The sequence below is a fragment of the Candoia aspera genome, chromosome 17 (genome assembly GCF_035149785.1).
Source record: "Candoia aspera isolate rCanAsp1 chromosome 17, rCanAsp1.hap2, whole genome shotgun sequence".
Taxonomy (NCBI): domain Eukaryota; kingdom Metazoa; phylum Chordata; class Lepidosauria; order Squamata; family Boidae; genus Candoia; species Candoia aspera.
The window spans coordinates 4904064-4919358 of NC_086169.1; the positions used below are offsets into that span (position 1 = coordinate 4904064).

Here is a 15295-nt window from a genome sequence, read left to right on the forward strand (position 1 = left end):
CTTCGCATCTAGAAATACAAAGTCTTTCACTGCTTCTACGTTTTCTCCCTCTATTTGCCAGTTATCGATCAGGCTGGTTGCCACAATCTTGGTTTTTTTCAGGTTTAGCTGCAAGCCAGCTTTTGCACTTTCTTCTTTCACCTTCATCATAAGGCTCCTCAGTTCCTCTTCTCTTTCAGCCATCAAAGTGGTATCATCTGCATATCTGAGATTGTTAATGTTTCTTCCAGCAATTTTAACTCCAGCCTTGGATTCCTCAAGCCCAGCTTGTCGCATGATGTGTTCTGCGTACAAGTTGAATAGGTAGGGTGAGAGTAGACAGCCCTGCCGTACTCCTTTCCCAATCTTAAACCAGTCCGTTGTTCCGTGGTCTGTTCTTACTGTTGCTACTTGGTCGTTATACAGATTCTTCAGGAGGCAGACAAGATGACTTGGTATCCCCATACCACTAAGAACTTGCCACAATTTGTTATGGCCCACACAGTCAAAGGCTTTAGAATAGTCAATAAAACAGAAATAGATGTTTTTCTGAAGCTCCCTGGCTTTTTCCATTATCCAGCGGATATTGGCAATTTGGTCCCTAGTTCCTCTGCCTTTTCTAAACCCAGCTTGTACATCTGGCAATTCTCACTCCATGAATTGCTGAAGTCTACCTTGCAGGATCTTGAGCATTACCTTACTGGCATGTGAAATGAGTGCCACTGTTCGATAGTTTGAACATTTTTTCGTGTTTCCCTTTTTTGGTATGGGGATATAAGTTGATTTTTTCCAGTCTGATGGCCATTCCTGTGTTTTCCAAATTTGCTGGCATATAGCATGCATTACCTTGACAGCATCATCTTGCAAGATTTTGAACAGTTCAGCTGGGATGCCGTCGTCTCCTGCTGCCTTGTTATTAGCAATGCTTCTTAAGGCCCACTCAACCTCACTCTTCAGGATGTCTGGCTCTAGCTCACTGACCACACCGTCAAAGCTATCCCCGATATTGTTATCCTTCCTATACAGGTCTTCCGTATATTCTTGCCACCTTTTCTTGATCTCTTCTTCTTCTGTTAGGTCCTTGCCATCTTTGTTTTTGATCATACCCATTTTGGCCTGGAATTTACCTCCGATGTTTCTCATTTTCTGGAAGAGGTCTCTTGTCCTTCCTATTCTATTGTCTTCTTCCACTTCCGCGCTTGCTTGTTTAAAAATAATTCCTTATCTCTTCTGGCTAACCTCTGGAATTTTGCATTTAATTGGGCATATCTCCCCCTATCACTGTTGCCTTTTGCTTTCCTTCTTTCTTGGGCTACTTCTAGTGTCTCAGCAGACAGCCATTTTGCCTTCTTGGTTTTCTCTTTCTTTGGGAACTCATCCTCTGTTCCTCCCCAGTAGCATTTTGACCATCTTCCGACCTGGGGCTCTCATCTTCCGATGGTATACCGACATCTCTCTGGTTGTACTGATCCATTGAGTTTTCACGGCAAGAATACTGGGGTGGGTTGCCATCACCTTCCCCAGGGATCGCATTTAGTCTGACCTCTCTGTCATGACCTTCCCGTCTTGGGTGGCCCTTCACGGTTTAGCTCATGGCATCGTTGAGGTGCTCAAGCTCCAGCACCACGACGAGGTAACGATCCTTTGCTGAAGAGGCTAAAGTTTACACACACATATTTAGATGAAACACTAGACTCAGGTTTTTTTTTAAATATTTGTGGGGGGAAGTGTGTGTGAGTGTCTCCCACACACCCGCACACACTTGGCTCAGTTTCTTGTCTTGTGGCAATGCTTCCAAAGCAGATCTCAAAAGGCTGAGTAATTTTCTATACCCCCAGATGGCTCTGAGGTCATTTAAAGCAGAAGATTGGGGGCCAAGTAAGAATTGGCAGCCGAGGCCTGTCAAAGGCACTATTGTTCCCCCCTCCAAGACACTGAGGGTTGCCTTTTTGCCAGCAGCTAGAGATGCCTGATGCCAAGTCACTGACCACTGAATCACATCCCAGTGAATGTATCTTTGCTTTACTCATTTCTTAAAAATTAAATTGAAGGATACAAACGCCAGAGGTTGAAAGGTGAGGGAACAGCTGGCTTGGGGATCTCCTGCCAGGCTGTGGGCCTTGATTTGAGATAGACCCCCACAGATGCTCTTTCCAAAGACAACGGGGAAAAGGGCCCATATTTGCTCAGCCACAAAACTCGTGGGAAGAAAGCCAGCAGCCTCCCAGTGAAAATGAGCCAAGGAGTCCAGCCAACAAAACTCACTTTTGTCAGAGGTGTGACAAGTGGCATCTCCCTTTCACTGTGCAAGAGAGAAAATGGTCCTTTAATTTAATTTAATTTAATTTTGAATGGGAGTTCTTCCTACAAAGGGCCCAGTCAGGACTGCTGAGGAAAACCAGTGTCAAAAGGGAAGCATGTTGTTGCCAAGTAGAAACAGCGAAACTCCCTATGGTGTGAAGGGGAGGTGAAAGATAAAAAGACAGCGGAAATTAATGCTTCATGCGCCAAGCTCCAAGTGCAGAATGATCTTAGATCAGGGGTTACCAAATTTTGTTGAATCTTGACCCCTGAAAACAAGAAACCAGTTTGTCGACCCCTCCCTGAATAAAATTATTTTATTGGCATTAGGGTTGGGCAAGAAATAACTATGTTACCTACTTTTAATAATTCCATTTTAATCTATGTAACACAGGAGTTCTCGAATGTTGTGGTCCCCCAATGGTCCATTGTGGAGTTGCGCAGGCAACATGAGGAATGGGCTTTAAAAGTCTGCCAACATTTTAAGCAGAAACACTTTCAAAAGCTGCTCCTGTTTTATCTGGCTGAGCTCATAGCTGGTTTGTGTAGATAAAACAGAGAGCAAAGACCAGAATGTGTTTTTACCAGGGGTCCTGTGCAAACCCAATTCAGTTTTTTTTTTAAATTTCAACCCTTCCCCAGGTTGCTCATGATTATTGTGTGTGTGTGTGTGTGTGTATGAGAGAGAGATGAACCACAGTCTGAGAATCTTCCTTCAATACAATAGCATTTGAATCTTGACATTTTGTATGAAAAGTCGCACACACAAAGCAGGAACCTTTTTCTTAGTTATAGGACCTTGGTGAATGACCAGCTGTGCCATCCTTTGGAGCTGATCCTTTGCGGAATCATCCTGCAAATAGCCCAGTTAAGACCTGACAACTGAAGAAACACAGCTTCAACCTATTGCTGTTGCAAGACGGGGACACCACAACTCGAGGTTTTTCATAATACATAATAATTCATTATACATAGTACCTGGGTTAACCACTGATAGTAAAGGAAGCCATAATTGGGACTATAAACCACAGTGTCAGGGTCAGTCTCGCTTCGCAATAAGACACAGACTCACTTAATGGGTATTAAGGATTTCTGGTTTATTGGAATGGTGGCTGACAGAGCGAAAAACGGGAATGGGGGTGTGGTGTGGAGGTGCCCCTTTTATACCCTCTTGTAGGGCCCCGGGCTCCTCCACCCTTCATTGTCCCAATCCCTCTCGATGGGACCCTTGATGGCTGCATGGGCGTTTTCCCGGTGTCTTCCTTTGTCCCCTCGATTCTGGTGTGTCCTCCAGGGCGCGAGGTGCGGCTTATCTCTGCTCGTCCGATGTCCTTCTTTTCAGCTGTCTATGGGTCCAGGGGTGTGGGTGCTTTGGGTGCTTATTTTAATCCCTGGTTTAATTATCTCCTTCCTCTATTCCTTAATGCTCATGATCTACGTTGTGAGGCTCTTTTGTGCCTTGCAAGGAGGTCATGACACACAGTTGGGTTCACACAGCAAAGTCGGGCTATATGATGGCTTAAGTGTAATGTGTGAACTCAGCTTTTTATTTGAATTGGCTCTTACTGATCTGGTGGAACTCACATCTCTGCTGGCCATTTTAGACAGGATAAAAAAAATTGTCCAGGATACAAGTTAAAGGTGCAATACCTGTGGTCAAATGAACATTGGCTGCCATTTAATGAAGCCAGCAAACCTGCCGTCCAGACAGAACCTGGAGAGGGCTTAAATATCGGTAACCCCAAAAGTACCCTATTTGGGGTTTCCTAACATTTGAAGCTAGTCTGGTATGTGATGTTTGACCCTGATTTCACACATGGTAACCAAGCTAAACGTGGTTATATGTTTTTGCTTTCGAGTCTTGTGTCAGCTCTGCCACTGCAATTTGTAAAACTGTGGCTTATAGTTTAGGGTGTTATATGAACCCGCTAAGTATGGGTTATGCAAGAAACTATGATTAAGCAAAGTATGAATTAGTTTAATGTGTGAACCCAATTTCTGGGCCAGGAATTTTGACTTCCCTCGAGTGGGGATGGGTAGAAAAATACGAAGAATTAAGGACAGGGGCAGGTAGAAATTCTGCTTGAAATGTGTAACCGTTGTCGGTGTGTTTGAAATAATAATGCAATGTTTTAACAAAGGAAACGCATTATCACATGGTCTGGTTCACACAACCTGCTAAGATAATGGCTATGTTTCCAAAGTCCCCAACTTTATTTTAGTCTACTGTACGGTATTGTGTGAACCTGCGCTAGGTATTAAAGTTAATGCCAGCAAAAACATCACCCCAGTTATCTGTCCTAGTCAATTCTGAAGCTGGCTTACTCTTAGGAAAAGCAAACCAATTTTATTGCGGTATCTTGTTAACAACAGTTTTGAACCAGGGATGAATTAGCATCATCCAGAGATTTTAAAGCCTGCCAGTTTAAATTCTTCTTTAAAAAAACAAAAATAATCAGGAGAAACAAGACAAGATCAGGACTCGGTCACCCTGGTTTTGGACTTCAGTCCCCAGGGTAGAACCTATGGGGTACTTGTCCTTCCCCTCTGCAGTTCATAGAAGCCCCTGCCCCCCAAATCTTCCTACTGAGATTAAAATTAATTAGTGCCTGTTACAAATCAGATTATATGCATCCCATGTGGGTGCATGTGCAAACCTCTCCTGAACCGAGCAATTGCCAGAGAGTCATATCAGGTGTTTGGTACCATTGGTGAGAAAGCCACATGCATTTGCATGCCTAACAAATGGCCATAATCCTCCATAACTCCTGAAATGTAGGACTTCTGGTATCCATTGTTATGACTCCTCAGTCTTGGACTTCTTAATCTGGAAATCGGTGCTTTGAATCAGCAGTGCAAGGCAGAATTTAAGGGAACTGGTTTTGAGAGAAAGGGGTGGCATGTAACAATAAGAGAAAAAATAGGAGAGGGATATTTACAGTACAGTACGAAGGATTGCAACCCAAGGAAGACAAACGGATTTCATATGTGCTTAAACTAATAAGGCACTGGGAAAATTCCTCCAGTGCTTTGCTGCAGAGAATCCCTTTCTTAATTGCTTTTGACATTTTCATCTGCCTTCTTTTTAGCGTTGGCATGAGCCTAACCGGATTCAGCGGTGTGTCTCTTCCTGGTTCAAAGCCCAAATAAATTTTTTCAGCGCACCTTCTCTGCTCACTTTAAAATGTGACAGAATGGTTTCTGCCCAAGCTAGGTTGACTGTTTGCTTCTTAGATTGAGGGTTTGTTATGAAATTATTGCACCGGTATTTGGCGGCAATTATTCCAGGCCTGGTTTCATTCTGCAGAGATGGGTGCTGAAACAGCAGCCCACTTGATCTGGAAGGAAAAGAATGGAACGGTTCAGAATTTGGGTAAATAGAGCAGTTGGGATTTATGGTAGTTGCACAGAGTTTCATTTGAATGACTTTTAGAAGGGAAAAAGGGATATGCTCCTTATGAAGGAAAGTATTGCTTTTAGATGACTACCTGTATGCTGTTAGCCAGGTTCCCAGGCTAGTATTGCACCATCCTTATATCGAGATTTAATTGCATCATCCACAATCAACATGGGTTACGGTACAACTCATCAAGAAAATGAAGTTCAAACATTTGGCGTAGCGCAATGCACGAACCTTTTAATTATGCTGGGTGGAGATGCTGAGTGCTGTTAAAAATAGTTCACAAATCTGTTGTAATATTTTGCATACCTGCACAAGATAGCCAGCTTGGTATGCAGGATCTGGCTAAGCATGTCATGGGAACGCCACCACTGTGTTTGCACCATGGATATAACAAGTTAGGGAAAAATCTAGCAGCTGTAACATACTGCATTAACCGTGATAAGATTGTGGGTTTTTTTGGAGGGGGGTGATGGTTCAGTGCAGTTGTACATTCAGACATTTGGTCAGTTTATGATTCAGTTTATTGTGCAAATGGGTTAGTTCAGCAAGTAGCTTAAGAGCATTTTGTGAATGCAGCTGCTGTGGTGGTGATTCTGCAGGTGTGAATAGACCTGGATGTGGGGGGGAACCTAGCATATTTGTATCTATCTATCTATCTATCTATCTATCTATCTATCTATCATTCAAATTTTGCTACCCCCCATCTCCCCCACAAGAGGGACTCTGGGCATATAAAACCAGGGTGGCATTCACACAACACACTAAGGTCTGTCTTGTTTAACAATAGTTTATTGAATCAGGTACAATTCATGCAGCTTGTCTGCAGGCTGTATAAACTGGGTTTGATATTGGAGCTCTGTTTAGCATATGATGGGCTAAAATTGTATATTCATAAATAAAAATATGCCGTAAACAAGCCAACCAGGATTTGATTCAGTGTGTTGTGCTAAACTAACCTGTCACTATAAAGGAACATTCTGCACAAGGATGTTTTTTTGTAGATTGAGCACCTCAATGATGCCATGAGCTAAACTGTGAAGGGCCACCCAAGACGGGAATGTCATGACAGAGAGGTCAGACTAAATGCAATCCCTGGGGAAGGTAATGGCAACCCACCCCAGAATTCTTGCCGTGAAAACTAAATGGATCAGTACAACCAGAGATATGTCGGTATACCAGCGGAAGATGAGACCCCCAGGTCGGAAGATAGTCAAAATGCTACTGGGGAGGATGAGTTCCCAAAGAAAGAGAAAACCAAGAAGGCAAAATGGCTGTCTGCTGAGACACTAGAAGTAGCCCAAGAAAGAAGGAAAGCAAAAGGCAACAGTGATAGGGGGAGATATGCCCAATTAAATGCAAAATTCCAGAGGTTAGCCAGAAGAGATAAGGAATTATTTTTAAACAAGCAATGCGTGGAAGTGGAAGAAGACAATAGAATAGGAAGGACAAGAGACCTCTTCCAGAAAATGAGAAACATCGGAGGTAAATTCCAGGCCAAAATGGGTATGATCAAAAACAAAGATGGCAAGGACCTAACAGAAGAAGAAGAGATCAAGAAAAGGTGGCAAGAATATACAGAAGACTTGTATAGGAAGAATAACAATATCGGGGATAGCTTTGACGGTGTGGTCAGTGAGCTAGAGCCAGACATCCTGAAGAGTGAGGTTGAGTGGGCCTTAAGAAGCATTGCTAATAACAAGGCAGCAGGAGACGACGGCATCCCAGCTGAACTGTTCAAAATCTTGCGAGATGATGCGGTCAAGGTAATGCATGCTATATGCCAGCAAATTTGGAAAACACAAGAATGGCCATCAGACTGGAAAAAATCAACTTATATCCCCATACCAAAAAAGGGAAACACGAAAAAATGTTCAAACTATCGAACAGTGGCACTCATTTCACATGCCAGTAAGGTAATGCTCAAGATCCTGCAAGGTAGACTTCAGCAATTCATGGAGTGAGAATTGCCAGATGTACAAGCTGGGTTTAGAAAAGGCAGAGGAACTAGGGACCAAATTGCCAATATCCGCTGGATAATGGAAAAAGCCAGGGAGTTTCAGAAAAACATCTATTTCTGTTTTATCGACTATTCTAAAGCCTTTGACTGTGTGGACCATAACAAATTGTGGCAAGTTCTTAGTGGTATGGGGATACCAAGTCATCTTGTCTGCCTCCTGAAGAATCTGTATAACGACCAAGTAGCAACAGTAAGAACAGACCACGGAACAACGGACTGGTTTAAGATTGGGAAAGGAGTACGGCAGGGCTGTATCCTCTCACCCTACCTATTCAACTTGTACGCAGAACACATCATGCGACATGCTGGGCTTGAGGAATCCAAGGCTGGAGTTAAAATTGCTGGAAGAAACATTAACAATCTCAGATATGCAGATGATACCACTTTGATGGCTGAAAGCGAAGAGGAACTGAGAAGTCTTATGATGAAGGTGAAAGAAGAAAGTGCAAAAGCTGGCTTGCAGCTAAACCTCAAAAAAACCAAGATTATGGCAACCAGCTTGACTGATAACTGGCAAATAGAGGGAGAAAATGTAGAGGCAGTGAAAGACTTTGTATTTCTAGATGCGAAGATTACTGCAGATGCTGACTGCAGTCAGGAAATCAGAAGACGCTTAATCCTTGGGAGAAGAGCAATGATAAATCTCAATAAAATAGTTAAGAGCAGAGACATCACACTGACAACAAAGGTCCACATAGTTAAAGCAATGGTGTTCCCCGTAGTAACATATGGCTGTGAGAGCTGGACCATAAGGAAGGCTGAGAGAAGGAAGATCGATGCTTTTGAACTGTGGTGTTGGAGGAAAATTCTGAGAGTGCCTTGGACTTCCAGAAGATCAAACCAGTCCATCCTCCAGGAAATAAAGCCAGACTGCTCACTTGAGGGAATGGTATTAAAGGCAAAACTGAAATACTTTGGCCACATAATGAGAAGACAGGACACCCTGGAGAAGATGCTGATGCTGGGGAGAGTGGAGGGCAAAAGGAAGAGGGGCCGACCAAGGGCAAGGTGGATGGATGATATTCTAGAGGTGACGGACTCGTCCCTGGGGGAGCTGGGGGTGTTGACCGACAGGAAGCTCTGGCGTGGGCTGGTCCATGAAGTCACGAAGAGTCGGAAGCGACTCAACGAATAAACAACAAAAGTCCTCACTTAATGACCATTTGTTTAGTGACAGTTCAGACTTACAGTGGTGCCAAAAAAACTGACTTACAAATGGTGCTCACACTTACAACCATTGCAGCGTCCCAACGGTCGTGTGATCACGATTTGGGCACTTGGCAACCGGTTCATGTTTATGACCATTGCAGCATCCCATGGTCACGGGATCGCCATTTTTGACCTTTCCAGCCAGTTTATGGAAGCAAAATCAATGGGGAACCATGTGATTTGCTTAACGACCATGTGGTCCACTTAATGACTGCAGTGATTTACTTAACAACCGCTGCAAAAAGGTCGCAAAATTGGGTTGGATTTGATTAATGACCGCTTCGCTTAGCGACCAAAATTCCGGTCTCAATTGTGGTCGTTAAGCAAAGACTACCTGTACACTCCAGATAGAATTTTAACATCTAATGGAAAATGAGCTATGAGTCTATCCTAGGGCTGTCATGATGCTGCCCCATTTGTATTTTTTTTTGGATAAGCATTTATATAAAGAAGATTTTAAACCTTTTTAAATCTATGAAAAAGACGTTGAGTTATCCAGTGAACTATTCAGCAAAGCTGCAGCAAGGTGGTTGTTTTTCTCATGCTGCAGAACATTATTACCATTCAACTGCAACGATTGCATTCTGGGTTGCAGGAGCAGCAAATGGGCTGATCTCTGCTCCATAATTAAACTGAAGAGTTACAATCTCATAACGAGATGCGATAAATCCAAAAAGGATGTCAGCCCTTGAGCTAAGATAGCTCAAGGGCTGACATCCTTTTTGGATTTATCGCATCTGCAATCAGGTCCCAGAAAGCTTAAATGGATTTAATATCAGACGTGGAGAATGAGGGTGGTAGGTGGAATTAAGAATCAGTGTGACGCCTCGCTTTCTTATTTCTTTGTCCTCCCTATCGAATGTCAGGGCCAGCTTCGCTTCGCAATAAGACACAGACTCGCCTAATGGGTATTAAGGATTTCTGGTTTATTGGAATGATGGCTGACAGAACGAAAAACGGGAACGGGGTAGGTGTCCCGATTGTCCCGATCCCTCTTGATGGGACCCTTGATGGCTGCCTGGGCGTTTTCCCGGTGTCTTCTTTTGTCTTCCCAGCGACGGTTGTGTCCTCCGGGGCACCAGGTGCGTCTTATCTTCGTTCCTCTGACGTCTTTCTTTTCAGCTGCCTCTGGGTCCATGGGTGTGGGTGCTTTTGGGTGCTTGTGTTAATCCCTGGTTTGATTATCTCCTTCCTCTTTTCCTTAATGATCATGATCCACGTTGTGAGGCTCTTTGTGCCTTGCAACGAGGTCATGACATCGAATGCCCCTGCTGTCCCCCACCCGCACACACAATTTGGCTTGTTCACATTCTAGATAAGAGTTGCCAACTTCTTTCCGGCCTCTCAGCTCATCCTTTAGCTGCAGATACTGCGAGCAATAACACTCACTTCCAACCAGCAGGAACCACTGACCATTACGGTCAGATCAAGCTGCCAGCCTTCCAAATCCTTGACCTGCTGAAGGCCCTGCTTCTACGCAACCGCAACTAATACCGAAATCTGTTCTTCTTGTGAGCCTGTCCACTCCAGTCAGGAAGCAGCAGGTCAAGGTTTAATTTTCTGAACAGTTGGCAGCCCTGATTTAAATTCAACCACTTGGTGCTCTTCTTAACATCAACCCCATCCACGGAGCCCTGGGATGCGAAATCTGAAAATATCGCTCCAACTTTGGTTCAGCCGGGCTGGCAGTGAATTTCCAATGCCAGCACATCCGACCTTCATGTGCTCCAGTTGGGGGAAAGGGTGGAAGGAATGTGCGTTCTCGGTCCAGCCATGGTGAGCACTGCAAGTTAACCAGGATAGTTTGACAAATGGGACATCCTCATTAGCAAAAGATGCAGCCCGCGAGCTTCAAATGAGGAGGCTAAACTCACGCTTGTTTGAAGGGAGGAGCGCATGTGCACGCCCAGCAGCAGCCGGGATCAGCAGCTGCTAGGCTGAACTAGGGTAAGCCATTGGTAAAAATTAATAAAAGAAAGACGGAAAGGGGAAAAAGCCCTGGAGTTACCCCTTTTTCACAGGGATGTTCCATCGTCAGTTGCTCAGTTCTGAGCATCCCAAAGAGGCTGTCCCTTGCTGGCAGCAGGATGCTGGGGCCCTGATACCACACGCGGTACTTGCATCGCAGATCCTGGTTCTCAGGAAGCTGAAGAGTGATCAGCTGAAGTAACATGGGGATGGGAGGCGTGAACGGCTAGACACATTTATTTTGTTTGTTTATTGTGTTTATCTCGTATGCTTTTTTGTGGTGCTTCTGGGAAGTTGGAGAATCTCTGCATGTCTCAGCTGCTTAAGGAAAGGTCACAGGCCAGCTTCTGCAAAAGCGGGGGATAAAAAGGGGGTGGGGGAATAGGTGCCAGTTTGGCTGAGGTTAAACCTGCACCCTGGGTCAAAGGAAGCAGAAGCGGTGAAAGGAAAGTCAGCATTAAGAGGCTGTATCATCTTGTCAGGGATTAGTTCTGCTGGTTAAAGGTTTTTCACAAGTTCCCTCTGGGAAAAAAAAGGACTGTTCCTCTGTTCCAGAGCACAGTTGGCTGCTAGTAGAAGATAACTGTAGGCAGTGGGATTTTTTTTTTCCTTTTCACATCAGATTTGAAGCAAAATTGTCTGTCTTGCCCCTATTCCTGTGCTTTCAACAGCAGCCTGTTCAAGGGGAAAAAAAAGCAGCCCGTTCAGTCCCTGCCTTGCAATGTCCATGTCAGGGAAAGATGCTTCTATTCAGTTTCAGTGGATTGAGTGGTTTGAAAGGGAACCCAAGTGGGGCCCCTTTTAAACAAAAATGGCCCTGAAATTATTGTAGAAATGTGCTGGCAACTCAAACCAGAGGAAATGCTGGACGTTTCCTTTTTTCTTTTCCAGACACCTTTCAATGAACAAGGGAGCCAAAGGATGGACTCGGATGTCTCCTTCCTGTTCCAAAGCCCAGCTCCTGGGGGCATCCCGGAATCTCAAGTCCGAGCAGAACTTTCCCCCCACTACGACCGGAACTCACTGCCCAGAGACCAGGCCCAGATTGACAGTGCATGGGCAGCGCGTTGCCAGCAGAACCCCTGGCTTTTCAACGGGGCCAAATTTCGCCTCCACTCCATCAAGGCGGACGGAACCATTTTGACTTTCCGTCTGGGGCTGACCAGCTATAAGGACTTTGTGGGCACCAACTTGACTGAGTCAGCCAGGCAGCTCCAGGAGCAGGGACGCAAAGACTTCGGGGACAGCCAAGCCTACCTCGCTGAGCCCCTAGGCGTGGGTGCCATGTTGCACGCAGCAGACGACACTTTTATCTTCTTGAGACGCAGCCTGTGTGTGGGAGAAGCGCCAGGAAAGATCGATGTTCCTGGGGGACATCCAGAACCTCAGGTGGGTGTCCTTATCTGGTTTGGGGCAGTGGAGGGAATTCCAGTAATCATAGAAGTATGTACTGTATCTCCTTACCCCTGTTAACTACAGGTAGTCCTCGCTTAACGACTACAATTGGGACCAGAATTTCAGTTGCTAAGCAAATCCAACCCGATTTCACAACCTTTTTTTTTGCAGAGGTCATTAAGCAAATCACCACAGCAATTAAGTGAACCATGTGGCCGTTAAGCAAATCACCTGGTTCCCCATTGATTTTGCTTGCTGGAAGCTGGCTGGAAAGGTAAAAAATGGCTATCACGTGACCGCAGAATGCTGCGATGGTCGTAAGCGTGAGGACTGGTCGCAAGTCAGTTTTTTCAGCACTGTCGTAAGTTTGAACCGTCACTAAACAAATGGTTGTTAAGCAAGGACTACCTATAAACAGGGATGTAGCTATATTGGGAAATTACAGAAACAAATGCGAGCTCTGCATGTCAGTCTCTCCAGTTCGTTGCTGCTGGTGGATCACGTGTGCAGCCTGTACTGGCACTCTGGATAGGGTAGCGTGCCTGGTCCTATTGCCCTCTCTTTGCAGGCTGTGTTAGGAGATGGCACCTTGGAGGGATCCTCTATCCGCCATCAGGACCTTCCAGGAGACCTTGTGGTCAGAGAGTTGTTCTCCTCTGTGCTTCGCGAGATCCAGGATGAGGTGAGAGGCTGGAGCAGGGTTTCTCAACCTTGGCAACTTGAAGATGTGTGGACTTCAACACCCAGAATTCTCAGCCAGCCAGAATTTTGGGAGTTGAAGTCCACACATCTTCAAGCTTCAACAGTGGGCTGGAGGACAAGAAGGAGGCGTGCTGTTGGGCTCCATGGCTGCTGCCCGAACCAGATTTTTACCTGTTTCCAGGTGAACCTTGAACCAGCCACACTCAGCAGGCCTCTTTTGCTTGGGATAGCTCGGAATGAAACCAGCGCTGGCCGGTGCAGCGCTGAATTCTACGTCAGGTAATGCATTAGTTCCTGGGGAAGTGGGAATACAGTCTGGTCTGATCTTCAGTCCCCAAATACTGTTCCCTGTTTAGCAACAGTACCTTCACAGTAGCTTGTTCTTCTTCATCCAGCCCATTTTCAAACCTAAGCAACATTCCAGGGTACTAGTGGTTTCCTTGGATGGCAGCTGGATGCCTTCTGCATAATGATTTTTGCCCTTCAGGTGCAGCCTGACTTCTGAGCAAGTGAGGCAGCGTTATGCTCTTGGGGGCCCTGAAGCTCTAGAATCGGTCGGCATCATCTTTGTCAGCAGAGAGGTAAGTCTTTGGGCCACTGGACCAGGAGCAGCAGAGATGAAGAAATACAGAGGAGCACAGAGATGACTCTGGAGAAAATGTGCAACAACTTTTAGAGCTCAGCCCAGGAAAACAAGAAAGAAAATTGCCTTGCCTCTCTTTGGAATACCAGGTAGTCCTTGACTTACAGCCATTTGTTTAGTGACTGTTCGAAGTTACGACGGCACTGGAAAAAGTGACTTGCGGCTGATCCTCGCACTTACAACTGTCGCAGCGTCCCTACAGTCATGTGATCAAAATTCAGGTGCTTGGCAAATGGCATGTATTTACAATGGTTTTAGCATCCTGGGGTCACATAATTGCCATTTGCGACCTTCCCAGGGGGCTTCTGACAAGCAAAGTCAATGGGGGAAATCAGATTCACATAACAACCATGCGATTTACTTAACAACCACAGTGATTTGCTTAATGACCATGGCAAAAAAGGTCATAAAATTGGGCGCAACTCACTTAACGACCACCTTGCTTAGTGACCAAAGTTCCAGTCCCCATTGTGGTTGTATGCCGAGGACTATCTGTAAGAGCGAGGGAAGGAGAAGCACTGTCAGGCTTTTAAGATTCTGTATAACGTAGTATTTCTGACTTGGCCTAGGTTGAGTGAAGACCAAGAAATAGCTTGGTTTTCACTCAAAGGCAGCTGTTGGGTTGTTGAATTCAACTGGGAGGAATTGGCTGCTGTTGAGGGACAGGCCCTATAGGCTACTTATGAACGTGAATTTGAGCAAACTCCGGGAGACAGCGGAGGACAGGAAGGCCTGGCGTGCTGTGGCCCGTGGGGTCACGAAGGGTTGGACAGGACTTGACAACTGAACAGCAACAAAAAAGTCACTTGATAGTGGCTGTGCTTCTTGCTCTCTCAAAGGTTGCACTAGGATTAATTGGGCTGTATTATGCTGCCTGGAAGTGTACTTTTTAACAGATGCAAAGCAGTAGCTAGAAAAGAGCCGGGTGTGTTCGCCAGTCTTTCTGTAGAGTGCAGACTTCGGGCATCCTCAGGAATCGCTCCCCCTCCCACCAAAATGTCCATTCACAACAAGGGTCCTTGCATGTCCAGTTGGACTTCCTGCTGTTTCGGCATCTCTCTCTCTCTCGGTGCAGGGTGTCCTATCGATGGAGGAGAAAGGCAAGCTGTGGGAGGAACTGTGCCCATCAGCCAAAGGGGCAGTGAAACTATACACCCAAGTCATGGGGGCACATCGGTGAAAGGCCCGTTGGCGAGGGATAGACTCTCAAGGACTGTTCAGAACCACCACAAACTCTCAAGGACCATCAGCCGCCACAAACTTACCGGTTCTCACTTTCCAAAATTTTCAGCGGAGGAGGGACGTTGTGCCACGGCTCACCCATCTCTCCAGAAAAGAAACCGGTAAGGTCTTCTGGCTTCTCGAACTGTGCCTGCTGTGACCCGTTTCTCAATAAAGAGACTTTTTTAAAAAGAGATTTCTCATTGCAGGTGCAATTTCAGAATCCTAGGATAGCTTGGGTTGGCTTCTGATCCTGCATTTCTCTGCTAGTCTGGCCGCTTCCTGTTCCTACGTTCCACTCTTGGGAAATATCTAAGCTAGAATCTACCCCGAATCCCATAGGCTGAATGGTTTTCCCCCCCAAATTAAATTGCTGTTTGGTGGACACACGGCACTGAAATCGGCATGGTATTTGCTGGGCTTATGCGCTTTGCACCATGTACACTTTTTAATATAG

General features: G+C 45.5%; 1 protein-coding gene across 1 annotated transcript; it reads left to right on the plus strand.

The window, feature by feature from the left end:
• Nucleotides 1-11772: 11772 nt before the first annotated feature.
• NUDT22 (nudix hydrolase 22) lies at nt 11773-14835 on the plus strand. Its single transcript, XM_063316770.1, has 5 exons — nt 11773-12266; nt 12841-12954; nt 13156-13253; nt 13462-13555; nt 14693-14835. Exons 1-5 carry the CDS (start codon nt 11799-11801, stop codon nt 14795-14797), a joined length of 879 nt encoding a protein of 292 aa, XP_063172840.1. The 5' UTR covers nt 11773-11798; the 3' UTR covers nt 14798-14835.
• Nucleotides 14836-15295: the final 460 nt, after the last annotated feature.

What these genes read in the sequence shown, in the direction of transcription:
- NUDT22 (XM_063316770.1), top strand. Translation starts at nt 11,799, where the DNA reads ATGGACTCGGATGTCTCCTTCCTGTTCCAAAGCCCAGCTCCTGGGGGC. An exon ending in GGGGACATCCAGAACCTCAG is followed by an intron (nt 12,267 to 12,840) that starts GTGGGTGTCCTT and finishes CTCTCTTTGCAG; the next exon opens with GCTGTGTTAGGAGATGGCAC. An exon ending in TTCGCGAGATCCAGGATGAG is followed by an intron (nt 12,955 to 13,155) that starts GTGAGAGGCTGG and finishes ACCTGTTTCCAG; the next exon opens with GTGAACCTTGAACCAGCCAC.